The 25,199-nt window shown below is 39.3% G+C and overlaps 1 protein-coding gene across 2 annotated transcripts in view; it reads right to left on the bottom strand.

The window, feature by feature from the left end:
• LOC122982000 (cryptochrome-1) overlaps positions 1-25,199 on the bottom strand; it is a 34,801-nt gene that overhangs the window by 6,323 nt on the left and 3,279 nt on the right. For both annotated transcript variants that reach the window (XM_044350924.1, XM_044350926.1), the window contains exons 2-9: positions 23,220-23,383; positions 8,678-8,786; positions 8,340-8,482; positions 6,968-7,152; positions 4,527-4,615; positions 4,254-4,394; positions 3,695-4,006; positions 3,365-3,516 (exon numbers count right to left, since the gene is read on the bottom strand). In XM_044350924.1, coding sequence (XP_044206859.1) covers positions 3,365-3,516; positions 3,695-4,006; positions 4,254-4,394; positions 4,527-4,615; positions 6,968-7,152; positions 8,340-8,482; positions 8,678-8,786; positions 23,220-23,377 — 1,289 coding nt within the window. In that variant the 5' untranslated portion in view covers positions 23,378-23,383. The remainder of the gene's footprint in view (positions 1-3,364; positions 3,517-3,694; positions 4,007-4,253; positions 4,395-4,526; positions 4,616-6,967; positions 7,153-8,339; positions 8,483-8,677; positions 8,787-23,219; positions 23,384-25,199) is intronic.

Raw genomic sequence — 25,199 nt, 5'->3', positions numbered from 1 at the left:
GGTTTTTTCGTACTAAGAAAAGTATTACTCAAACAGATCTGAGTCATTTTATTAAATGATATATATATATGCACAGCCCATGTATGTTCTATAACTGATAAGAGCATGCTGGTCTTCAACACTTCATGCTTACAAGTATTATGGAAAATAGGTGCTACAAAATGAAAGCTACAAACAACCACAACACTGCACAGTATGGCTACAGTACATGAGAGTATGAATACAAAGTCACTGCTCTACAAGTCTGAAAGCTTTTCTGGCACTGAAGTGAGTTATCATCACAGTGCATGTGGACTTAAGTTCAAAACGTGATGGAAAAAACCAGGGGCTGTGGTCCCGAACAACATTTACTGTAAGCTGGTGTGTAAGCAGCCACACCACAGACAAAAAGTGTGATCCTCCAAGAGAATGAAGCCAATATAAAAAACACTGACTGCAACAAGATAGAGAATTCAACATCTCACAGTACCATTCCAACCTGCTGGAGTTTGTTTTTAATCCTTGGCTGTCGTGGATTTGCTCCATGTGACAAAGAGAGGCCACCTACCTAGTGCACTTGGTCCAACCTTACCCAGTCCGAGGAGGGGAGACAGACAGGACAGAGGAGGGGGGCAAGTGGAACTGTGGAAAGCGGCACAGTGCAGCGCTGAGAGGCAGAGAGAGAGGGGGTGGGGGCGGGGGTGTGGTGCGGCCTTGGTGGACCGACACACACAAACACACACGACGGACGGCGCTCCGGGTTGCTACGGAGATCGCCCCATCGCAAGAGAGAGAGAGATCACTGCCGATTGGGTTGATGATGCTAGGAGACTTCTACTGTAACACGCGGTTAGAAAGCAGAGTGTAGTGACCCCCACCCACCCGCAGCCCACCCTACACCCCACCACCCAACCCTGAAAAGAGCAGGTGTATAGTGGAAAAGTTCTGCCATCGAGAAATCGAGATATTTACTTTAAATCTACTTTTTTTGTCTTTGATTTCCCCTTCAGCTGCCCTTGGGGCTTGAGGGCAGCAGTGGCTTAAAAAACGCCCCAACACCTGAATATTTATGGGTTTAATTCTTCCAAGAGCTCAGCGTCCACATCCCTGTGTCCTCAGTTTATGTCAGTCTGGAAAAAAAGTGACTAAATGTCTACTTAAATTAATGCTGAATGTTCCTAGTCGATGACAGAAGTCTTCCATTATACCTCACAGCTCCAGGCCCCCACCCTCCCTCCAACCTTCCCCCCACCTCCCTCCCCATGATCAGACAGTGGTGGACTGAGAAAAGAGCTCCTGCCTGCTCCCCCTGTCCTTCAGACTGTGGTGGTTGTCTTTTAAGTGGTCAGCGGGCCGACGGCCCCCCTGCTGACTGTCCCCTCCCACAGCCACAGCGCCACACTCTGGGCTGGCCCACTAGGGGGCCCCCTCATTTCACCAAAAGGGACGACAACCCTTTTGTCAGGAAGATAAGCAACCTGCCAGTAGCAAGCAGTCCTGCAGAGGACAGCGGGTGGTTTATGTAGTGTATGTGTTAAGTGACTCTGTTGTGTTTGAGAAAGAGGATATGCAATGAGGGGAAGTGTGTGATGTGCTCAGATACAATGCATCATCTTGCTTTTTTGGTTCTTTTTATTTATGATATAATGTGAAAGTTGGACTTGCACTTATTTGTTGATTGTTTTGTCTGTGGTGTTGTGTTGTCTGTAGACTTGAGTATGCATGAATGACAGTAAATCTGAACGTGAAACTGAAGTCTGGCTTATTGACCAATGCAACTAATGGACATGTTTCCCCAAATGGGAAGAATGCTTTTATTTTGCATATACTTTAAACAATTTTAATGTATACAAATTGAGCTGTGTCTGATCGCAAGAAATTGTAATAATATAATGTGTGTTGCTTGTGTGCGTGAGTGTCTATGTTTGCATTTCTGTGTGTGTGAGTGTGTGTTTGTCTATATTTACCAGCCACTGCTCCAGGTCCACCTGAGCCAGCAGGGCTGCATTCACATAAGCAGAGCACCACTGAACATTTCACAAAGGGTTGGATGAGGGGCTTTGACCAGCGCCTGGACAATGGACCATCTTGCGTGGCACGACACGGGTCACTAGTACCAGCGCCATCCGTGCATCACTGCGATGGCAGAGCTACAGCTGGTCCAACGCCTCTCATCACTACCCTCTGGGGAATGCTTCATAGTCCTCTACCTAACGAATGCAGGCAAGGCATTTCCCTACTAAGCGGTCAGAATCCCTTTTGACGAAATGAGACGCTACCAAGTTACAAACCCGCCCAGAGGGTGCTGCTGGGGCGCGAGCAAAGTCCTGTCCCTCAGGGTTGCACAGGTAAGTAAAAACAAAAACGGCCACCGATTTCTCAACTCGATCCCCTACTTCCATCCAAGGTAGCCCAGGCTGGCAAGCCTGGCTGCACCTGGGTGGAGGGGCGTGAGAACGGCCAATCATCTTAAAAGCAATCAGCTACAATCTACGAAGGGGAGAGGGATAGCTGAACTTTCTCCCCAATCCACCAAAAAAACAGATGAGCCAAGACACAAACACAGAGCCACATCCAGAGAAAAGAGAATAAAGAATCTACGCCTTTTCAGTAAAATTGATCTGGTGTCAACAGTTATATATATATATAAACTACAGATACGCCCGCGTACACAATCACCAAACAGACATTCACAAACAATAACAGGGCACGCAAAGAAGTGCACTGTGAACACTGATATACTGATAAATAAGACATGCCTGATTCCTAAAACTAAAGTGCTGAAGTTTTAACAGAATAGAAAATGGACTGATGGGCAAAAATAAGAGGAGAGGAGGAATGATTCTCTTTCGTTCACTTACCCAGAGATCTGGAGGTCCCCCTTTATCCCTCCATCTCTCTCCCTGTTTTTGTCTGGTAAATTAACCCTATGGTTGTGTATGATGCGTGTGCGTGTATGAGTGACTCTTGTCTATTTGCGATCGTTATAATAGAACTGAACTGAACTCTGAGAACCACGACATTGTTATTTTCTGAAATAAGTAGGACTGTAGGAGATGGCTAATTACTGTAAGGTGATACCAAGAATAGCATTATATACATAACCTTGTGACAAATACAGATGTGAAGACTGGAAATTGGAAAACCTGAAGTCTGAACCCTAATTGTTACAGCTGCCCAAAACAAACCGCTTTGCACCTGCATTAACGTGTGTACTGATGTGTGTCGGGTCCCGAGTCTATACAAGCATGTCTGTGGCCCTTCCTGCTCGCTCAATTTCCCTGCATGTGTGTAGTCCAGAGAGAAAGAGGGAAGAAGGTTGCCATCCAGGGGGAGGGGGGTCAGCAGCTGGCACCAAGGGGGCGATGCCAGGAAAGGTACCCACCTGATGAAGTCCCCGTTGGGGTCGGTGCGTCGGCCGAAGCCCACGGGGCAGTAGCAGTGGAAAAACTGCTGGAAAAATGAACTGCAGGACAGCCACATCCAGCTGCCTGCATTCACGCTCCAGTCTGCATCTAGAAGCAACTCCTCAAAGACCTGCAGCATCAAAAAGATGACAGATCATATAGATGTTTGATGTATAAAATCGGTGTACCAGAGAGCTTTCAGGGTACAAAACCTTGACAGCCATATCGGAAATCATCACAAATTTACACCGACTGGCCTAGAGGTGATTAACGTTTTGTTTGTGAAGCATATGTTCCTCCCTCCTCACCTTCATCCCTTCCTCCCAGCTGATCCACAGGTCCCCTCTGGTGAGGAAGCAGGCCACTGCGTGCCGAGCTAGGTGATGGATCCAGCCCTCCTGCCTCAGCTGCGTCATGATGGCGTCTATCCAGGGAAAGCCTGTCTTGGCCTCGGCCCACTTAGCGAGCGCCTCGGGATTTTTGTCCCAGGGGATGCGGACGCAGATGGGGTTCCCCTCCATCTTGTCGAAGCGTGGGTTGTTGGTCGCTGCGGTGTAGAAGAACTCACGCCACAGTAACTGGCCATACAGGGAAAGCGGAGGGGAGCTGTTCTTTTTCACCTGACAAAAAATAAATATAGGATTTTAAAGCATGCAGTGCTGTCGTAGGCTATATCTACATAGACTGAGTGACTGACACAGGCCTTCTCTGTTTTGGATGTATAGTATATAAATCTATGAAGCACATAAATATACTATACATCTATCTAAATCTGTTTCTCATTAGGTATTTTACACACTGTCCATAGGAGTTGACATAAAACAGCTTCAGTCAACGAGAGCTACACTGGAAGAGTTGTAAACTGACCTTTCGGTATAGGTCGGTGAGCTTGAAGTAGAAAAGGCGACATGAGAGGCAGCCGAAGCGCAGGTAGGGGCTGAGGCCTGTTGGGCTGGCCAGCAGGGAGTTGGCATTCATCCTGGGACGCTCGAAATTAGCCACCCACGCCTGGAAAAAGAGACAGAGAGAGAGAGAAATACAAGAGGAGAGGTAGAGTCAGTCAATGAAAACAATTAAAAATCTGTAATTCCCATAAGATTTATACATTTCAGCAGAGTTTGTGTGATCGGGAATACTGACTTTTCTCTCCAGATGGCGCTCTATCCTGGTCAGAGCTTCAGTCTCTCCTCCCGGCCACACAGCTGAAGGCAGGCCCTCGGTGTCAAAGCCTGAAAAACATTCATCTGAATCACCTTCCTGGTGTACAAAAGTGTCATACTTGTCAACAATCCTTCTGTTATGTCAACCGGTTATGTCATATATGCTGAATTAAAATCTCATACAGCTTGTAGTTTCATCCTGGCAATTAGCAGGTGCTTCAACCCTGCTAATAATTCCTACAAGGCATGACCAACCATGTCTAATTGGTTGCCTTTCTTGCTTCTCCTTGTTATTTTCGGTTTATTCATACAAATTTGACAAATAATACATATGCTTAGGTAACTGTTGCGTAATAGTCTTCGGCTGTACACCTACTGCTGTGAAAGTATCACACCCTCAGTCGAGCAGTGGCACTGCTCCTTCATTAGAGGAAGAGTGGGAGAACATTATGACCTTTTCTTGCGTGCTGCAGTACAAAGCTGAACAACGTGAAGTTTTCCACTCGACACAGCCCACAGCTTTATCAGTTTCTTAACGTATAACTCCCAACTCTCTCCTCTAGACTGCTGCTGTGTGTTTTTTAACCGCTAACTGCTTTCCATTTGCTGTTTGTATACATGTGTTGTCTACTTATTTTTAATTTTAAATTAATTATAAACCATCGTACCGCATTTCCAACATGTTTAAAACTGTTTGGTATAACAAGTATAAAACCATGTATTGAAAATTGCATACAAAGTTTAATGTATGAGCCATCTACAAATTAAGTAACAGGTTCAAAGCTTAAATAGAGACAGCAATATTGCTCAAAAAAAAAAAAAAAAAAAAAAAAATCAAGATAGGAGCTTTACAGCAGTTATTATCATGCCACTCTGTCATGCAATGCATCATAAAAATACATTTAAAAGGGAATTCCATCAAAATTGACAGTCAAGCGGTTTTAGCAGTTAACACTAAATCTCTTTTTTAACTAGTAAATTATGCGTACAGTTCCTTTATTGTACTACCAATTGATTCTGGTCCCATTTTATAGAGTTCAACCAAAAGATATTTTACTTTTTCAGAGAGAGTCCAGTAATTCTGACCTCTGGACCTGCCTGGAGGGTTCTGTTGTCTGAGTTTGAATGCATTTTTTAAATGTGTGAAGTCTTTAAGGACCAATGTGTGGGATTTAGTGGCATCTAGTGGTGAGGTTGGAGATTGCAACCAATCGATAACTCCTCTTCCAAGCATGTAGGAGAACCTAGGGAGGCTGCGAAACCTGTGAAAAACGTGGAAGGCCCTTTCTTGATCGAGTGTTTGGTTTGACTGTTCTGGGCTACTGTTAAACAAAATCTCAAGTTAACTGCTCACTAAAAACTATCAAGTGTTTGTTATGTAGGGAGTAGTGAATAAGTGATTCTGTACAGTCACTATCATACATCCAGCAAGATTGGTATATAGCACTAAGTAAAGAAACTAAAGAATCCCATAAACTGTTGGTCACTTCTTCTCACTTTAATAAAGCTTCATCAAATCAATTTACTCAGCAATATGCAAAAGATCCAGGAGTCCCCTGGTCATATAAACTCTAAACCTAATTGACTCTGTGCTGAAAGTCTCAAACAGGACGTTTAATAAATAAATAAATAAAAAATTCCACCTGCAATGTTTTGGGAGTAATCTTGTTAGCTGAAAGGTGTCTTTTATTAGTTCACCAGCTCTTGACTGATGACCCAAAAAGTTAATTAGGGACTCTTGAGTACAGGTGAGAGCAGCAGGTGGTGCCAGGACTGTAAGAGTGTGAATGGACTGTGTGGCTTTCTGTGAATGGAAACCAGACATCTGGACTGACTTGAGTGTAAGAGGGTTAACAGGTTACTTGGCTAATTTAGGGGACAAATAACAGCTTGTGTGGAATAAACCTTCACAAAGAGAAACCAGACATCTGCACTGACCGTATTAGAGACTTAACACCTTAAATGTCTTTATTTAAAGGTTCCTAGTAAAATACTCGCACAGGTGTGAGCAGCAGATGGCTACAGTGTAGTCAACTGTATTAATGGCCTGTCACCGTCTGCCAATGGAAACCAGACATCTGGATTGCACCTCAAAAAGGAGGTGAAGGTGTCATCTAATTAATCCAATAGTCAGGGTTTAGATGAGATTTACTTTTAAATAGAGAAACTGGATTGGTGGTTTAAAGACAGTTAATGAGCTTACAGTGTTAATTTAGGAAGCGATTTTCATTTTGTTTCAGTCTAAATCAATCTTAAATGTGTTTTTTATGGATATGGCAAACAAACAAACCCTTAGTTTGTTTTGAATTTTGTAATTTTCAACACTGATGTTTTTCATTACGGTAAATGAACACTTAATTCTTACTACTACTTCTTTCACTATATGCTTGTAAATTCTGGTCAGGTGTGTGTTTTTCTCACCAAGCTCTTCCAAGGACGGGACCCCGTACTTGTCTCCGTGGTCTTCACAGATGGGGGTGACGCAGCGACCCATCAGACTGTCCGACAGTGTCTCCACGGGCATCTCAGGAGGATCCAGTCGACTGATCAGGGTCTGAAAACGTTTGTAGGTAAGAGGAGGCTGCCCGCCATTCAGCTCTATGATCCTGGAAGGGACAGAGACAAAGACTGGTCAAATCTAATCTGCAAGTAGAACAAAAACTACTGAAGTTTCTCTCAGAAACAGACACACGAATCAACATTTCTCTTGCAAAAAATAGTGAATTTGGAAACTCATTTGGAATTTAAGCGTCATTGACTGATCTAGACCTATTTTTACAGCCCTGTTTTTCTCATGTTAGAAACTGTTATTAAGATACAGATAAAGGTCAGTATTTTTGGTAAAAAGTAGATTACTTTGTCACTATTCTTGTTGCCAAGACAACAGCATGTTTTCTTTCCATGAAGCTCTGATGGATCAAAATCCATTTCAAATGGTCAGTCAGTAATCCTAAAATTAGTTGATCAAAAGGAAATCAGCTTAAAAATAGATGTATACAAATAAATTAAAAACACAGAAACTGTTTTTATGGCCATCTATCATGGCTGTCCTGTATCTGACACACACACACACACACCTGTAAATGATTTTGTGCTCCTGTCTTACTCCACATGGACTCAAGATGGCGCTACTGACTGCAGTTGGACTCATGTCAAGCAGTAATCTACTGCTTCGTTATCAAAGCTGGGTTTTATGTACAGTTTAACTTTTCATTTGACACCAAAACAGGCTTTTGTAAGATTATTTTTGGTTAATATCAGAGTTTCATGTCCACAGTGTAAACCAACTTATGAAAAAAAACCTTTTAGAGCAGAAGCAATAGAACACAAAAGAGCTGGAGATGCAAAGCATGTGCTGCCTGCAAAGACAGATGGTTTGATTGTTTTTAAAAAGGCAGCTGTGATGTAATCTTCTGGTTGGCTGTTTTACAAAGAGATATGAGGAAAAAGAGGATGCAAATATGGATATTTGGATATGCGGAATATATTTGATGTATAGAGCTGCTTGATCATTCGGAAAAGCATACAAGGGATACCTAAAATCTAAAGCTGTTGAACATAAAGATGTGCAGCAGTTGCCAAGAAAGTCCAAGAAATAAAAAGTATCTTCATATTCCTATTGGTTGATAATATTATGTGCATTGAAAATAATATTGAGACCTTGTGTTAAGATTCTTTAATGCTCTTTAAATTTGAGTTCTCGTGAGGTCTTGGACCATCATCTGGCTACATGACAGTTTACTCAACAATCCAACGTCATTGACGTCTTTACAGCTGTTTGTCTTTTTCTTACTTGTCCAGGTCGTAGAGGGTGTGTGATATCTTGACAATGACCTCCACGCCTGCCTCCATGGCCAGCTTCTTGATGGCAGCGTCTCTCTCTTTCCCAAAAGGCTCTGAGTCGTATTCAAAGGTCAGTCGAGAGATCTTCCATTCCTGAGAGAGAGAGAGAGAGAGACAGAGAGATTAAAATTTCCAAGAGGCCAAGGTGACATCTTCAAACTACTTATATAAAACAACAAAAAGCAGAAAATCCTAATGTTTCAGTCACTTGAACAAGCAACTCTTTGGCATTGGTTGACTTTGTTTGAATGAGATTATCAAAACTGTCAATTTTCTGTCAATGCTGACCTTAAAGAGCCGTGGGAACACGTTGGCTGGTTGGCCCCTGATGACAAAAAGGCGGGAGTTGAGCTTCCGAAGGCTGGCGTCTAGATCCTCCAAACACTGGAGGAGAAACCTGATGAATGACGACAAAGAGGAGGTAGAGAAAGAGTTGAAAAATGATTTGACTATGATTTGTAACAATTGAAGAAATGACAGAGTTTCACTATGCATCCTGGAGGAAAATCATATTTCTTACCTGTTTTTACTTTTTCTACATCTTTACAAAATATGTATGAAAGAGTGAATTTCTATCCTCAGATCCTTCTGTTTCTTCTGCAGCTGTTAGTTTGGTGTTACTGGGTCTCACATTTTAGTCCCTGCTTGATGTCATATCGTACTGTGAAAGCTTTGACAATGACATCAACTTGTTTTTGTTGGAATAGTCTGTCAAAAATTGCCTGCGGTGTGTGTTTGTGTTTTGGGCTTTATGAGGCATATGGCAACCCGGTGAGAACAGATTTCCCTCTCTGTCAGACACACGTTTGAAGCTTTAATGGATCAACATACATCAGAACAAAATAATAAAATACAATTCTTTCTGTGTGTCTTCTTCTCTGTAAAAGACCAAATAAATACATAAAACATATCCAAAATTGTGTCTTGTATTTGATGTTTGTATTGTAAATTACTGTATATTAGCATTTACATCAGTACAAACCCTGAACATGTGCTTGGACCAAGTCAATCATATTTGTCCTTCGGAAGCTGATGAGTGACAACTTGCTGATGAGAACAACAACACGTCAGTCAGTGATGCATGCATCCAATAATTGAAAATGCATAAAATAGTCTTTCCAGAGCCAGATTGCGGTCATCTTTGTCATTTTGAATGAACCATACTACCATTGACCACAATCTAACAGCTCAAATTACCATAATGAATATGGATATGAAATAGTCACCGGAGGAGGATGCTCTTTATAACAAAAGAAAGCATGTGGGCGCACATGTGTGCAGATAGGAGGCTTCTGCCCACTACAAACTAAAAAGGTTAAAGTAGAGTTTCTGCCTCTAAACGGTTTCCTGATGGCCATTTGTGACGCACACTTCCGTCTGTTCTAAACAAGCGTTCCAGATGGTGAAAATCCCGACTGGATGTGAGTCAAAACACAGTCCCTCAACATCAATTGAAACAGAACTTTTCACGACTAAACCGTAACGCAGGACTTCACAGACAAATGTGTCAAAGAGCTGAAAGCTCTCCCTTTGCTGGACCCCAATGAGGCAGCCCCTTTCTCAGAGGAAGATGTATGGGGCCTAACGGCATCCCAGCAAGGGTGCTCAAGACCTGCGCCAAGAAACTGTCACCAATTGTTCGCTCAATCTTCTGCAAATCCTACTGGTTTGCCACAATACCCACCCTCTAGAAAACTGCAACAATCATCCCAGTACCCAAAAAAACCCTGACCCAAAGAACTCTATCATTACCACCCCATTATCCTCACATCCATAATAATGAAGTGCCTGGAGAATCTGCTCCTATACACCATCCTGCCAATTGTCAACCAACAACTGGACCCCTTCCAATTTGCCTACAGGGCCAAGAGGGGCAGCACCTGGATTCCCCTGGCACGCTCTCTGTCAGCCAGGATCCTCTTTGTAGGCTTCAGCTCTGTTTTCAAGACCATCAAAATGCACCTGATGATCCAGAAGCTACACCGACTCAACAATCCTGCCATCTGATCCCTCTCCTGCACAATTTCCTCAGTGACAGACGGCAAGCTGTTTGGGTAGGCTCAACATCAGCTGCACTCACCACCAACACCAGAGCGCCGCAGGGTTTTGTGCTGAGCCTGTTTCTCTACATGCTGTACACCAATGACTGCACCACTTACCTCAAATACTCCGACGACACTGCCATTCTTGCTCTTCTCAAAGATAACCACCCTGTTCTGGACTATCATAACACTGTTGCACACTTAGGTACCCCATCCTCATCAATATCGGAACAGCTGAAATGGTTGACAGCTTTAAATATCTCAGACTCACACTGGACAATAAACTCAGCTTTGATCAGCATGCAAAGGACATTTAAAAAAGGAATCAAACTCAAAGGACATTGTCGTCCCCCCCATCTCCTCCTACTGTTGTACCAAAGTATTATTCAACTTATCCTGCTCTAGTGCTCCACCTGTTTCTTCAACATGCTCTCTATCACAAACCACATCAAATTCACAACCATAACCAACACTGGTGCCAAGATAATAGGTCCATTGTAAGGCCATCACACGCAATGCAAATACAACAGCACAGAACATCAAGTACTCACTCAAATGCCAGTTCACTGTACTGCCCTCTGCGTGCAGATACAGGTCCCTGAGGTGAAGGCTTTCTGCTTCCGCAAAAGCCTAGTACCTGCAGCCATAGCAACCCCAAAGAAGATGACTCACTGTTTTCATGTTGTTTTGCCCATCGTTATTGTGTGCTGTTGTGTTGTACTTCATGTGTTTCTGTCATTGTGTGATGATGTGTGTAAAGTGTAAAGTGCAATGTTGATTTTCCCTTTAATGTACAGTGCTGTGAAAAAGAATCTCCCTCTGGGGACAATAAAGTCTGACTAACTAACTAACTAAATGGACCAATCACAGCTTCCGGTTTTTTTTTTTTCTTTAAAAGAATGGTTACTGATGCTGACAGATGATGCTAGCAGTTATCCCTGATCTCTGTCACTAGCCATGCAGTGCTTGTGTGTAAGAATTTAGGTTTATCTTGACTGATTCTTTAATGTCGGCTGTTTAGATCAGATCCACCTTGTTGTTCCAGGACAGTAACTTTTCCGGTTGGGCTACTTAAATTCCCTTTTCTGAGCTTCTAAACAAACTCATCTTTAATTCACCTTTATTTAAAATTAATCAGCTAGGCTTTTAAGTGAAACCAAACATTATGGTTATATCAGTTTTCTGTTTTAGCTTCTTTATATTGGCTCCAAGATGATCTTTGCAATGAGTTCTATCTACACTTGAGGGTGTTTTACTTTATTTGACCAAGGCCTACTACAACCAAACAATCAGCAAAAGGAGACTTATATTACCCAAAAACGTTAAATTATTAATACTGTCAGAATGTCAAAGTCTGTATATGTGATTATAATGTAATGCAATTAATAAACACCTTAATAACATGTGGCTGATAACAGTGGATTCAACATCTACTGTGATGCTACATTATTCTCTTGTGGCTGTTAAAAATTCCAAGATAAGCAACAACAGAATGATGACAATGTGGACAAGATGAGACTGAAAGTCACAATCACAATGAAATTAAAAAGACCAAAAATTGAAACTATGTTATTGTGTGCGGTCCATAGTACTTTGACTTCACAAGTCTTCTAAACTTAAAAATAAAACTTTTTATTCTGCTTTGAAGTACTGATGTTATTTCAACTGCACTTTGGCAGAAGACATCAGCTGTTAATTAATTACAGTGGATTTATTACCATGGTTACCACAGATTCAAGCTCAGTAGAATAATGCCATTTTTTGGCTGGAACACAAGGGCCAGACCTATACATGTGAAAATCTGTGCCTGACTGACTGAATGTCTAGCATTTCATACACAGTCCAGCTATATACCAGGTTTTGACCTATAAAATGTAATCCCTCCAGGATCAGAGTACAATAAGTGCAGAACAGTAAGAAGTAGAACATGTGGAAGATATGCAGCAGTATCAAAGGAGAACAAGACAGTGAAGCATTAAACCTCATTAACAAAAACAAGTAAAAGAAAGCACATGCCACCCATTTGAGCATCTTTGCATTGACTCACTTTTTCTTTTAGGTGATTTAAAAATTTTATTACTGGTTTTAAAAAAAAAAAGTTCTGAAAAATTTGGCACCTTCATACTAAAGTGTTGACTGTCTGTTGTTGTATATTGCCAGCCTCATGTCATTGAGCTCTACAGCACTAAAAAATAAAAGACATTTTAAGACTCACCTCTTTCATCTTGCTTTTATTAAATCTTATCAAAAGCTTTTAATCATTTAAATTTGATTTAATTTTAATTTTTATTGTTATTCTACCCTGCTGTATTGCATTTTAATATTTGTGTTTGCCACTCTTTAATTTGTTTTATTTTAAATGTTTTATACAATTTGATGTCACAAGTGTTCCATTAGTTTGAGATATGTGTCATTATGAATTTCTTCCATCTTGCCCAACTGACTCCCAGATGACATGTCTCACCCTGTCTTCCACGAATTTTTATTTCTACATCTTCCTCTTTACAAATATAATGCTGAACTTCCTTTATCCTTAGCTGATGAGTCTGCTGATGTTGCAGAGTTGCAGTACAAGATAGGAACAATTCACCATGATCTAGATAAAATAGTAACACTCATACGCAGTGTAATCATAATTTTTATGATGATATGGATGGAAAATTATGTGTTTTTATAAAAAAGAAAAAGGAAGAAATAGGAGTGCCTAAATACATTTTGCTGATAATACTACTGTAGTATAGTATAGTATAGTATAATATAGTATAATATAGCTTAGCATAGTCCAATATAGTATAGTATAGTATAATATAGTATAGTATAGCATAGTATAATATAGTATAATATAGCATAGCACAGTATAATATAGTATAGCATAGTATAATATAGTATAGTATAGTATAATATAGTATAGTATAGCATAGTATAATATAGTATAGCATAGTATAATGTAGTATAATATAGTATAGCATAGTATAGTATAGCATAGCACAGTATAGCATAGTATAATATAGTATAGTATAGTATAATATAGCATAGTATAATATAGTATAGCATAGTATAATATAGTATAGCATAGTATAATATAGTATAGTATAGTATAATATAGCATAGTATAATATAGTATAGCATAGTATAATATAGTATAGTATAGTATAATATAGTATAGTATAGTATAGTATAGTATAGTATAGTATAGCATAGTATAATATAGTATAGCATAGTATAATATAGTATAGTATAGTATAGTATAATATAGTATAGTATAGTATAGCATAGTATAATATAGTATAGCCTAGTATAATATAGTATAGCATAGTATAATATAGTATAGTATAGTATAGCATAGTATAATATAGTATAGTATGTTTTGACTAATTTTACATTGCGGTAAAAAGATCCAAATTTTTTTTTACTGAAAAAACTGACATAAGAACTTATAGCAAGCTAATAATCATGTTTGGTTTCTCTCAGTTCATTTTTCATGTTCGGCCAACAAACATGGCCGCATCACTTCATTACCAGAGGTCAAACTGTTGAGCACTGGCAGTCTAGACTGTGTTTCAGTCTGTTGTGTCTGACCTACAGTACTGATCATTAGCAGAATCAGGTGGCCTCGCAGACATCCAGGCAGCCAGACGATGTTCTGCTCAGTTCTGTTCCCTCCTGTCTGACCTCGTTGGCCTGATCATTAAACCAGAAGAGGACTCACTGGCAGGCAAAGCTCCATTTGCTCCCAATCCGCACGCAGAAGGGCAGAGCTGGGCAGCAAGGTTGCACACAGTTAAGGCATGTGACCGCTTATGTATGAGCCAGACAGAGTTATGAAACTTGTGTGGCAGCTTCTACGACTGACCATCTGTGTTGGTATTTCACCTGAATTTCAACACAAATTTCAAATTAGGCTTTTGATTTGAAGAAAATAAAGTCTGCAGCATGCACATATGCACAAAATATGTGCACATTTATAAGATTTAACAGCTTGAGAACTCAAAACTGACATATTTAAAGGGATTCTTTCCTGCCAAAAAACCAAGTATGAAATGTTTTTTAGCTTATGTGAACCACTGACCTTTATTTCTGCAAAAATTTTGAAACCTGTGGGGAAAAAACCACTGGAAATCTGGCTCTATTGCTCAAATACCTTTGCTTTTTAGGACAGGTTGCAACACTATCACAGACTGTTGATTCATTTCATGCTGAGGCAGACTTCTGTTACATTGTGATCTCACAAAAAATGGTTTTGTGGTTACACCGCTGCATGTTTACATAGAAACACAGTCAACACCTAAAGCAACACAGGACGCACAGACATGACTCATAAAACCATCCTTAAAGACGCCATTTGTCACAAAAATGATAACATTAAGTCTTCATAAGTGAAGCTAAGCAACTACGCAAACCATAATCTAATCATTGTGATATGTATCTTATTTCTCTCTCTCACATTTTTTTATCTGCCCTCCTTTTACCTCAGTGGGCAAAATTTGCTTTAGAAACAATAACACTGGTTCAGCAAATCATTTTCAGTAAAATGCTATTAGCTGTTATGTTTGTGTGTGTGTGTGTGCATGTGAGCATGCACATGAGCTCACACGTGTAGTGGATAAGCATGTATGCCCACGTGCACTCATGCAAGCCTTTTTTTTGTGTGTGTGTGCGCGCGCATAGAAGCACAAATTAGGAGTATGTGTGTGCGTGTGTGCTAATGTGCACACGCGTGAGCATTAGTGCGTGCTTCCACATTTGTGTGTCTGTGATTGTTCTTCTGGGTTTGTGTTTGTGTGTTGCTAGGTTAGCCACTTCCTATTGATGTTCCTGGCTGCCGTTTTGTGTGTATTTGTGTGTGTGAGTGTGCGTTTGTGCTGGCTGCTGCGTCATACATCAGTCCTTATATAACTGTTCTGGCCTACATCTGTCATAACAGACACACACTGCTTCGACCACACCACAACACAATCCCTTAGCCTAGTAACCTCATTCCTGGCTGTGCACGCACGCACACACACACACACACACACACACACACACTCTCTCTCTCTTTTTCTCAGTGGGAGAAGTGAGAGAATAACTGGGCAGTTAGAGTGTGAATATGAACCAATAAACCTTTCAGAAAATATGTTTTAAAGATTTTCTGCGGTGAAAACGTTTCCAAAGTCAGCTAATGTGTTATTTTGCTTTTTAACAGGAACATTTTTGCAAATAAACTCCAATGACCTACTGAGCCTTTTATAACAAGCAAAGGAATAACACACTGACAACAGTGAACAAGTATGTAGAAGAAAGTGTCTTCCTGAGAAAAACGACCAAAAACGACATATAGTTAAGTTTGAGTGACATATGCCATCTAGCAGCTGTGGTAATTATGACCCAGAGCAGTGGTGAAAATACAAAATCATTTTAAGAATGTGCTGAGTGTTGATATCTATCTAAAAAAGGAGCATCTGAGGGCACATTTATTTTCCTTTTAAACTGAAAGAAGTGTGCCAGTCTGAAATCTAGGTCTAGTCTAGGCCAGCTGGAAAATGTGGGTAAAGAAAATGAATGAATAGAGGATATTTTTCTTTCATTCGGTTACTCGGTGGCCAATTTAAGAGACTTGTGTGAACTATGAAACTGTCTGGAGAAATAAAACAGAATGAGTAATCTTCACAGCAAGAAGCAGGAATAAACTCAGAACCAATTTCCTTAAATGTCCATGTTTGGTTCCATGGTTTTTTTTATGTGGCTGCAGCTACTTTTGAATTCAACTCCCCTTTAATATACTGAAAGTGGTTCCTGTTAATTATCATATTAAGTTTTGCCTCTTGTACTTCTATAATAAGTGTATTATCAATCACATGTGTAGAAGCCTTTTGAATTTCAATGTTTAAGTGTGTTTTAAACGAACATGAACTCATTATGAGCTGTAGGTGGCAGGGAGCACGTGGTTCTTATCTTAATTCAGTTTTATCTCAAACAAGATTTCATAAGTACTGTTTTTGTAAATATTCAACTTGTTGCAATAAATGGGAACATCACCCAAAGAAAAACAATTTTTGACATTCTTTACTTTAAGTGGATTTGCGTGAAGAACATTCTTCAATCCACCTACGTTAAGTGAGTAATTAAGTTTGTTGTCGTCACTACAACATGTACCGAGTTACTAAAATCATCCACTAAATAGATCGGTCAGAAACAAATGCAGTTGAAACAATCAGTCAATTTATTGATTAGTTGCATAACTGCATCTTTGTAAACATCATCCGATCGTTACATTTAGAGCTGCAACGATCAGTCTATTAATCGATTAGCCAATTAGTCTTTTTTTTTGGTTGCAGCTTCTCAAATGTGATTGTTTTGAAGATTTTCTGTCATAAATGATGGTGAATTGAATATCTTGATCAGACATCATGAGCTCTAAGAAACATTAATGGTCATTTTTCACAATTTTCTGACATTTTATAGACAAAATGATTCAGATAGAGAGATTTTACTGGCAGTCGTTTTGATGATTGATGTCTTTGTCTCTATTGTGACACTTAACGGATCAAACAGTTTCTTATTATTAATTGCAGTCCTAGAAATAAATATTCTTGTATATATTTGGATGATGAGAGCAGTCTTTTGTTAATGTTACAGTCAGAAACAATAACACCCCTTTCATAACCAAACATCCTGTACTTTGGCCTCTGAAGTGGAAACCGTGTCAGTGCTATTCTACATCAAACAGAAGAGGCTGTGTATTATTCACATATATTATATGCTTCCCTTGATGTGTTTGTCACTGCTCCATAATTTAATCAAACCACTACAGACCACTAAAATCTTGCACTTCAGTCTATCCACAACTTGTTGAGTTCTAGCACATCAAGCTAAATAATATTTAGGAAACTAATATTAGGCCTAATTAAGTTGTGGAATGGAGATGAAATCTGGCTTTCATTTTTAAATAAATTAAACTAAAACCTTATAAAATTTAACTAATTAAACCATTTTTCTGCAGTTCAGTAGAGTTAAAACTATTTATATACAAAGCAAATGGAAAAAAAACCTATTCCTTTACAATTCATAGTGTCAGAAAACATTTATTGCACAAAATTTAGGGTAAAGTAGTTTTAGAGCTCGATGTTTTTTAGCACTGTGCAGAAATAAGAAGTAACATCAGTTTTCTGCATTCTTTTGCAGTTATTTCACCGACAGTGCGGTGTAATAAATACAGTTTACAAGAGCAAAAGCTCAACATTTACACACATTCAACAAAAAAAAAAAAAGAACAGAGTGTACAGATCAAGAGTCTGAGATCAGTCTGAGGACTAACTAAAACTCTTGGCCTTGATCTTCTCTTGCTGACTGCAGAAAGCATGTTGTGGTACGTTTCAAGCTCAGGACAGAAAGTAACCTTCATCACTGGTGGAGAAAAAAATCTTATGACGTGTTAACTCAGATCTTGCGTATTTTAGCAGATACTGATTTTATTTTCAGATGGACGTACTGTACCATGTTCCCTCATTCATCTTTGCCTGGACCTCCAGTGTTTTGCAGCTTGTATCCGCTGGCTAACAGGCCACGCAGGAAAGCCTCACCACAAGTAGGTCACGATCACATAACCGCTCAAGTTTCATGCACTGGCACACTAACCTACATCTCTTTCTCACATTTCCCCATAGACAGAAAAACAATTGATTATCCTTACTTTCATTGGTTTTTGCACCGACGTTCAATCCCTTTATCTTGTACTCTAAAGGTTTTACATGACCATGGTGGAAATACTTCTTCCATCTGTTGTCTGCTCATTGTGGCTCTGGCTCTCCATCATTAAAACTATCCTGATATTCAAGGAAAATAATGTGACTGTGACAAAAATCCCTTGTTGTCAAAATCTTGTCACTGTCCTGTCTAGCTGTGTTTCCCCCAGCCAATCAGCTCCTTGCCTGTGTTCCCATCTAGTCACCTGTTCCCTATTCCCTTGTTAGTTCAGTTTGTATTTAAGTTCTGTTATTCAGTTCAGTCTATGTTGGATCATCTGTTCCGTTTCGCATCGCCTGCACTCCTGAATCCTTCAGTTCTTGATGTGTATGGTCCACCTGCTCCGTTTCCATTTAACATGTTGACATCTTATCTTTTGATTTGTTAAAATCTTAGGTGAATTTTGGTCAGAAAAGAGCTGACTACATGGCCTGAAAATGAAGAAATTTTTGGTTACACACTGCCACCAGTAAAAGAAAATCAAGGGAAAATAGACAGTTCAGGCACAGAGCAGGTAATGAGCTACAGTAATATTATCTTCTATATGGGCTGATAAGTTTTCAGAAGTGGAAAATAGGTTGAAACAAACTGAGGATACGTCCTAAATTAAATCAAGGTTCCTACTTCCTTTAAACAGGAAGTTTAATTGTGACAGTGGGATGAAGAAACATCACTATAGCAAGTTCAGGTATTTTTGTCTTACTTCAGTATCAATAAAGATGATCAATAATAATAGACTTTGTTTTACAGTCTTGTGAGTAGACTGCAATTTGGGAGAGCTCGCTCCCATTTCAGCACACTTTTATCCAACATGACCCCTGACATTTTAAATCATGTCTGACCTTTACATGAGATGCTTCAAAAACACTGAGGAAATGGGTCAAGAAAAGCATAAAAAGACAATAAATAAGAAGACAAATTCTTGGAACATAACTCATTAAATCTGTATTATTAACCTACATATAAAATATGCCTGTAAAAATAATGTCGTTCATGATAAACCTGCAACATCTCGCTGTTTAATTCAGTGAGGATTTAATTTCTGGCATGAAAAACATCTAGTCCACCACCTGAATTTAACTCAAATGATGCAGTGGTCAGGCTCTTAGAGTCATTATAATTATTATAATGCTTTAAGTCGTTTACATTTACTGGAGACATTGACCTACACTCTAAACTAGCTGTCGGTTGCAGCCGAAAATGGGGAAAATACGGCAATGTATGCAAAGATTACATCTTAGAAGAGGTAATTGGTTTCCAAATCTCTATTGGTCTAATTTACCTAATTCTTACAGTCTGTCAGGTGGAAAACATAAATATGGTCATTCATTCATCAGTTTGTTTCCTGAGTTTCCCCATTCATAACATGGGATGATCATTTTAATCACAGTACAACAGACCTACGAGGGCATTTTAAATCCCAGTTTAAAAAAAAGGTAAAAATAACTGTGCTAATTGGCTGATAGTCTGCCATTCACAGACCTGCAGGCATCAAGGCAGCTGGACAGGTTTTAGTGCCGCTGTCTGAGCGTATGCTGGCTATTTAGTGCTGTAGGCATCGGTTTGATCTACCTCAATTTGCTCTGTGTGTCTCTATATATGGGACAGTGAGAGGTAACACAAAATAAAACACGTCTGTGTGCAGAGATCAGTGACCTCAATTCTGTTTGATTTGTATAATTTAACCACATTGGTTCGTCTTGTGACCCATGACGCCGCTTTTTAGCTTCTGCAGATGAAAAAAAAAAAGCCTTGAGTCTGATAGCAGTGCGTTTGTTGTACGTCACTGTCTTAGCCCAGATAAATGGACCACATTCTGTTATTTCCTGCCTACTTCAATCAAAAATGTGAAATGGGATGAATACTTTTCTTCTCAGCTGAGAAAGTTATCAGACCCACAGCTTTACCAACATAAACGTCTCAAATTCCCAAAACTAAATGCCATCTTTCACAGCCCGAGACTCATGATTAACGGGAGCAGTAGTAGCTACCGAAGCACTTGAAATTGCCTTGAGAGACACTTGTATCCACATGTGATGCCATTAAAAACTCAGGCAGGCATTGTTCAAACACAAAGAGCTGCATTTTAAACTCTTCTGAAGATCCAAAAGGTTTAGAAAGTCACAAAATAGTCATGTGCAGGTGCGGAGAAATGTGTTAAACGTGATGGTACAGGTATTAAAACTTATCAGGCTTTATTTCACTCAGTAAGTCTTAAATGAAGCATCGGAGCAAGCAGGTACAGACTAGATATGTGATATCATGCAGTGAGGAAAACCTCTCTTTTTTTAACTACTTTAAGGGAAAATTTAAGGGGAAAAAAGGAAGTGGAAAACACATTAAACATGTTATTCCCCATTATGTTGGCAAAAAATGATAGGACACTTGTACAGAATAACTGATAAGTCACTAACTCACCATTAAGCCAGATTGACAAAAATACACAAGAGTATTTGCTTCATCAGTGACCTACAAATTATGTTTTGGAATTTGTGGGTGTCAAATAGGCATGTGCGTCAGTAATGTGCGCTTCCTGCCTGGACACCACCGCCACTGCCGCCACCGCCACTGATCTGTTTACATTTTTAGTATCCTAATCAGCTGGATATCACTGGGTCACTGACTTCAATATTGACTATTATTGTGCAGGGACTACAAATAGCACACTTCAGAGCAAAAAAAGGACCAGTGAGCAATGAACACTAGAGTGATATATCGATTCTCCTCCCTGCAGAGTAGATATGATGATTTACAAACAGACTCACGTGAAGTCACACACACACATTTCCTCAACAAGGGGTCAAGCTTTGGAAGCTTCGTTTAGAGAAGGCGGCCTCCCTGTCCAGCGACGTGCCGGCTGACCTCTTTAATGGGGATTATGTGAGCAGAGACTAAAACAAAAGGGCACCCTGTGGTTGTGAAACCAGCTGAGTGAGTCAATCCAGGTCAACGCTGTACAGACTTATTTATTTTGTCTTTTTAAATCCACTTAAATTAAGAAAGGGATCTTTTTTTGGACAAATCTTTTGAAAAAAAAAAAAAAAAAAAAATTACACCTAATCGCCAAACAGAAGTCTTAAAGATGGTTTTCCATTCTCAAAATTGTGACTTCTCATGTAGATACACAAGACAAAAGTAAAAAACCTCCAAATGTTTACCAGACAATGAGAAAAAGTATCCTTCCACCATAAACTAACCTAGCTTTTTAAAAATCTAAAAGCCTAACAGACAACAAATAAAGCTTCAAAAGCAGAGAAATGCTGACATCATGTTGTGTGTTGAAGCACTGCAGCTCTGTGATTCCCTTTTTTTTTTTTTTAAACCTTTATTTATTCAGGGAAGTTTCACTAAGAGGAAGCCTCTTATATTGCAGGAATGCCCTGATCACACAGATTATACACCTGGAAGCTGCCCAGTACAACCACAGTCTCATCTACTGGCCACTGTGCAGGCCACCACTGCCCCCGCTGTCAAAGCTTCCAGCAGTTCTACTGTGACTGACTATCATCCTTTTTGTACAAAAGGAGTAAAAAATATGTGTAATTCAAAGCTTATAATTTGACTTTACTCCCATAAATGTAAAAGGGTTTTAAAAAAGACTAAAAGAGCCTGGGAGATATTGTGAAGCAACATCTGTTGACAGATTTTTGTTTGTTTCCAATGAATCAGACACATTAAGTATAACGCAAATGAACTTTTCTTATGATGAAGGTGTTCAGTACAGACGGTGTTTACAATGCTTATTCTTTTTTCTGCAGGAAATTAACTCTTTAAAAAAAAACAGCCAAGATGATTTTGACTTGTTGCTACTTTTTTGTATATAAAACATCCATATTAGTATATAAGCCTATAAATATAAGTATGAATATATGTGTTATGTCAGTATCAATAGCTCTCAATTATAAAGTTGAGTCACATGACTTCAATCAATACCAAAATATAAGTAAAACCCATTTTTGTCATGATATGATAAATGCAGACTTCAGCGACCTGGTTACAAATCACTGCTGTTCCCATAATTAATTATTGTACGTAATTTGCAAACATATGCATAACAGTACATCATTTGCATACATGCAGCAGTCAAATAGACTAAAATGTGAGAGATGCACTGATATGAAAATTCTTGATTGTTTAAAAAAAACATATGTAGATGCCAACACTGTAAGTTATTTATGCCTGTTTGTCCATTTGTGTCCATTTGTCTTAATGATGACCTAGTACGACCTTTCTAGGTGACGTTATTCTGCGGCACGTGAACTCAATGTTTTCTCCATCGTGCCATGATCTGCTCCTCTCATTACAGTTACATGTTTGGCTGCAATAATAATAATTATGAATACATTGCTATGAAAAGTCACGTTTAACAATCTGCGACACACAGACGATATAATTTAACATCACTTTGCCAACTTAAATGCCCGGTGAACAAGCAAGCTAGCTTGCATATTACGTAACGCTAAGCTAACGTTGTTAATGTTAAATATTTTCCCAGAGTTGGCAGGTCTGTGTTAACTTAATCTAATTCACAATTTCAATTTTCCACATCCAACCCAGTCCAATCAGATTAGTTTTGTATTATGATTTGCTTGAAGTCGTTTATTTAGGTCAGTAGTTTCCAATTTTTTTGGCTGGTGATCCTTTAAAATGAGGTAATGTTTCATCACTGTTTGCATATCTCTGATGACTAATCAGTGGGGTTTTTCTTTTTTTTTTGTTTTTATGTCTTTTCCTTATTTGAAGGAATTCTTGGGAATTTCGGTTAATTCATGAGAGAAAAAATAAGAGGAAAGTCTCAAAAAATGAACCTAATTTTGTAGAGCAGAAGAGTTTTTCCTGCTTTTCTATCCTCTTAATCATCTTGCAAACCCTCAAGTTCATCTTGTGACACCCTGTGGGGGTCCTGACCCACAGGTTGGAAACCACAAATTCAGACGACAGAATTTTGTAAGATCATAACATGATATGATCATATATGACATCGCAACACAAGCAAAGTTTCCCCAGAGAAAACCTTCTAATGAACAGATACGACATAAAAAACAAAACAAAACGCATCTTACCTCCACCTGTTGACACCGACGTTGGAGGAGCCCGCGAACCACGGGTCCAGGAAGTAAACACAACGCACCGTGCCCGCTCCCCGGACCGCCTCCCGTAGTGCTGGGTTGTCATGGAGACGGAGACCCTTCCGGAACCAGTGGATGGAATTTGGGGCCATCTTATTCTGACAGAGGAAAGTGCAGAAGAAGAATCACTGGATTGGACTAAACAAACAGTGAAGGGCTGGGAAATGACTGAATGGAAAAAAGACAGTTCTGTATGTACGGAACAGAACATGAAGCTGTCAGCAACTTGTTTTATTTTTTTATAAACACTTCACTCAGTACGAAACTGAATGTCCCCGTATGGGAGATAACGGAAACATCGGAGTGGTAACAGTTGCCAACAGTGTGGGACGAGCCAAGAATAGAACAAGAACACCATCACTCCACTGCGGGCAAAGAGTTTTCTGCTTTCTATTGGCAGCAGAGACATTTCTATGCATATAAGGCTATTGAATCACACCAAAAGTAGCTAAAATGACACTCAACTTCCAAATTAGAGCAGCCAAATCATCACAAAGAGACATTATTTAGAGCTGCAACCATTAGTCGATCGACATAACATTTATCATCAACTATTTAGACAACTAAATCATCATTTTTTAAGCAAAATTGCTAAACATGAGCTTGTTTTAGACATTTGTTTGGACAAATCAAGACATATGAGGGTGTCAACTTTGACTCTGAGAAACTATAATGGACATTTTTCCACTATTTTCCATCCATTTCATATACAAAACAATTAGTCAAGACAATAGTTTAACCATATCGCTCCGCTCCTAATTAATCAATTATCAAAACTGTTGTTGATCATTTTCTGTTTCTTAGCTAATCAATGAATCGATGAATCATTCCAGAACTTAATATTGGTCATGAATATCATCAAGTTGGGGTTGCAACTAACTATTATTTTCATTACCGATTACACAGTATATTTGATTTTATATCATAATATCTATTTATTTCGTGATGTACAAAATTTTCCAGGAAATCAAACGAGAAATTGTTTATCAAGATGCCAAAATGCCTAAAAATCAAGATGTCAAAACACATTAAATAAACAAACAAACATCTAAATAAAATCTAATATTGCCATAAAACAGTGCTGTTCATTGATTTGCAGAGATATGAGTATTTTTTTGCTTGTCTCTCTTTTATAAATCATTGTAATTTGAATATTTTTTGGTTTCAGATTGATGAACGTGTTGATCTCTGTGAACTCATAACTACTTTGTACTTAGCAGACTAAATGATTAATAGATAAACTAAAAGAGAGATCAGTGGAAAGTAGAAAACAATCCATATTTGCAGCCCTGTGTCAAATCAAAGAGACGAATACTCCCAGTACTCTGGTGTCTCAGTGTTTAAGGAACATAATGATCCTGGTTCACCAGCTTGGGACCTTTTTGTTGCAAATCACCAGCCTCCTATTTATCTGTGCCAACTCCTTCCTGTCTTCCTACTGTGTGTTATATCCCGTAAAGATGAAAAAAAACCCATAAAAATGATCTGACGAGGCTTTAAACACAGACACGTTCTGGCTGCTGTATGCTGTCAGGATTCTCAATGGTTGTTCATACATCTTACTAACTTGGCTTCTTCCCAGCAGTTATGCGCTTTCTCATCTCACAGGTGGTCCGCTGCCTGTAGCTGCTGACCGCCTGCTGTCCTCTTCGGTCCAGCTTGACGCCCACTGCTACTACTATTATTATTATTAGTCATATTTGCCCACTTCTACCAGTATTACTATTAGTCATATTTCTATTATTGTTGTTATTGTTGTTGCTATGCTTCTCTGAGTCTCAACCCAGCGGCTGAAGACAGATGGCCGCCCACCTGTGAGCCTGGTTCTGCTCAAGGTTTCTTAACGTCAGAGGGGAGTTTTTTTTTTTCTTGCTAAGTGCTGCTCATGTGGGGGAATGTTGGGTCTCTGTAAAT

This window comes from Thunnus albacares, chromosome 5, assembly GCF_914725855.1.
Source record: "Thunnus albacares chromosome 5, fThuAlb1.1, whole genome shotgun sequence".
NCBI lineage: Eukaryota > Metazoa > Chordata > Actinopteri > Scombriformes > Scombridae > Thunnus > Thunnus albacares.
This window is presented reverse-complemented; position numbering and strand designations above follow the sequence as displayed.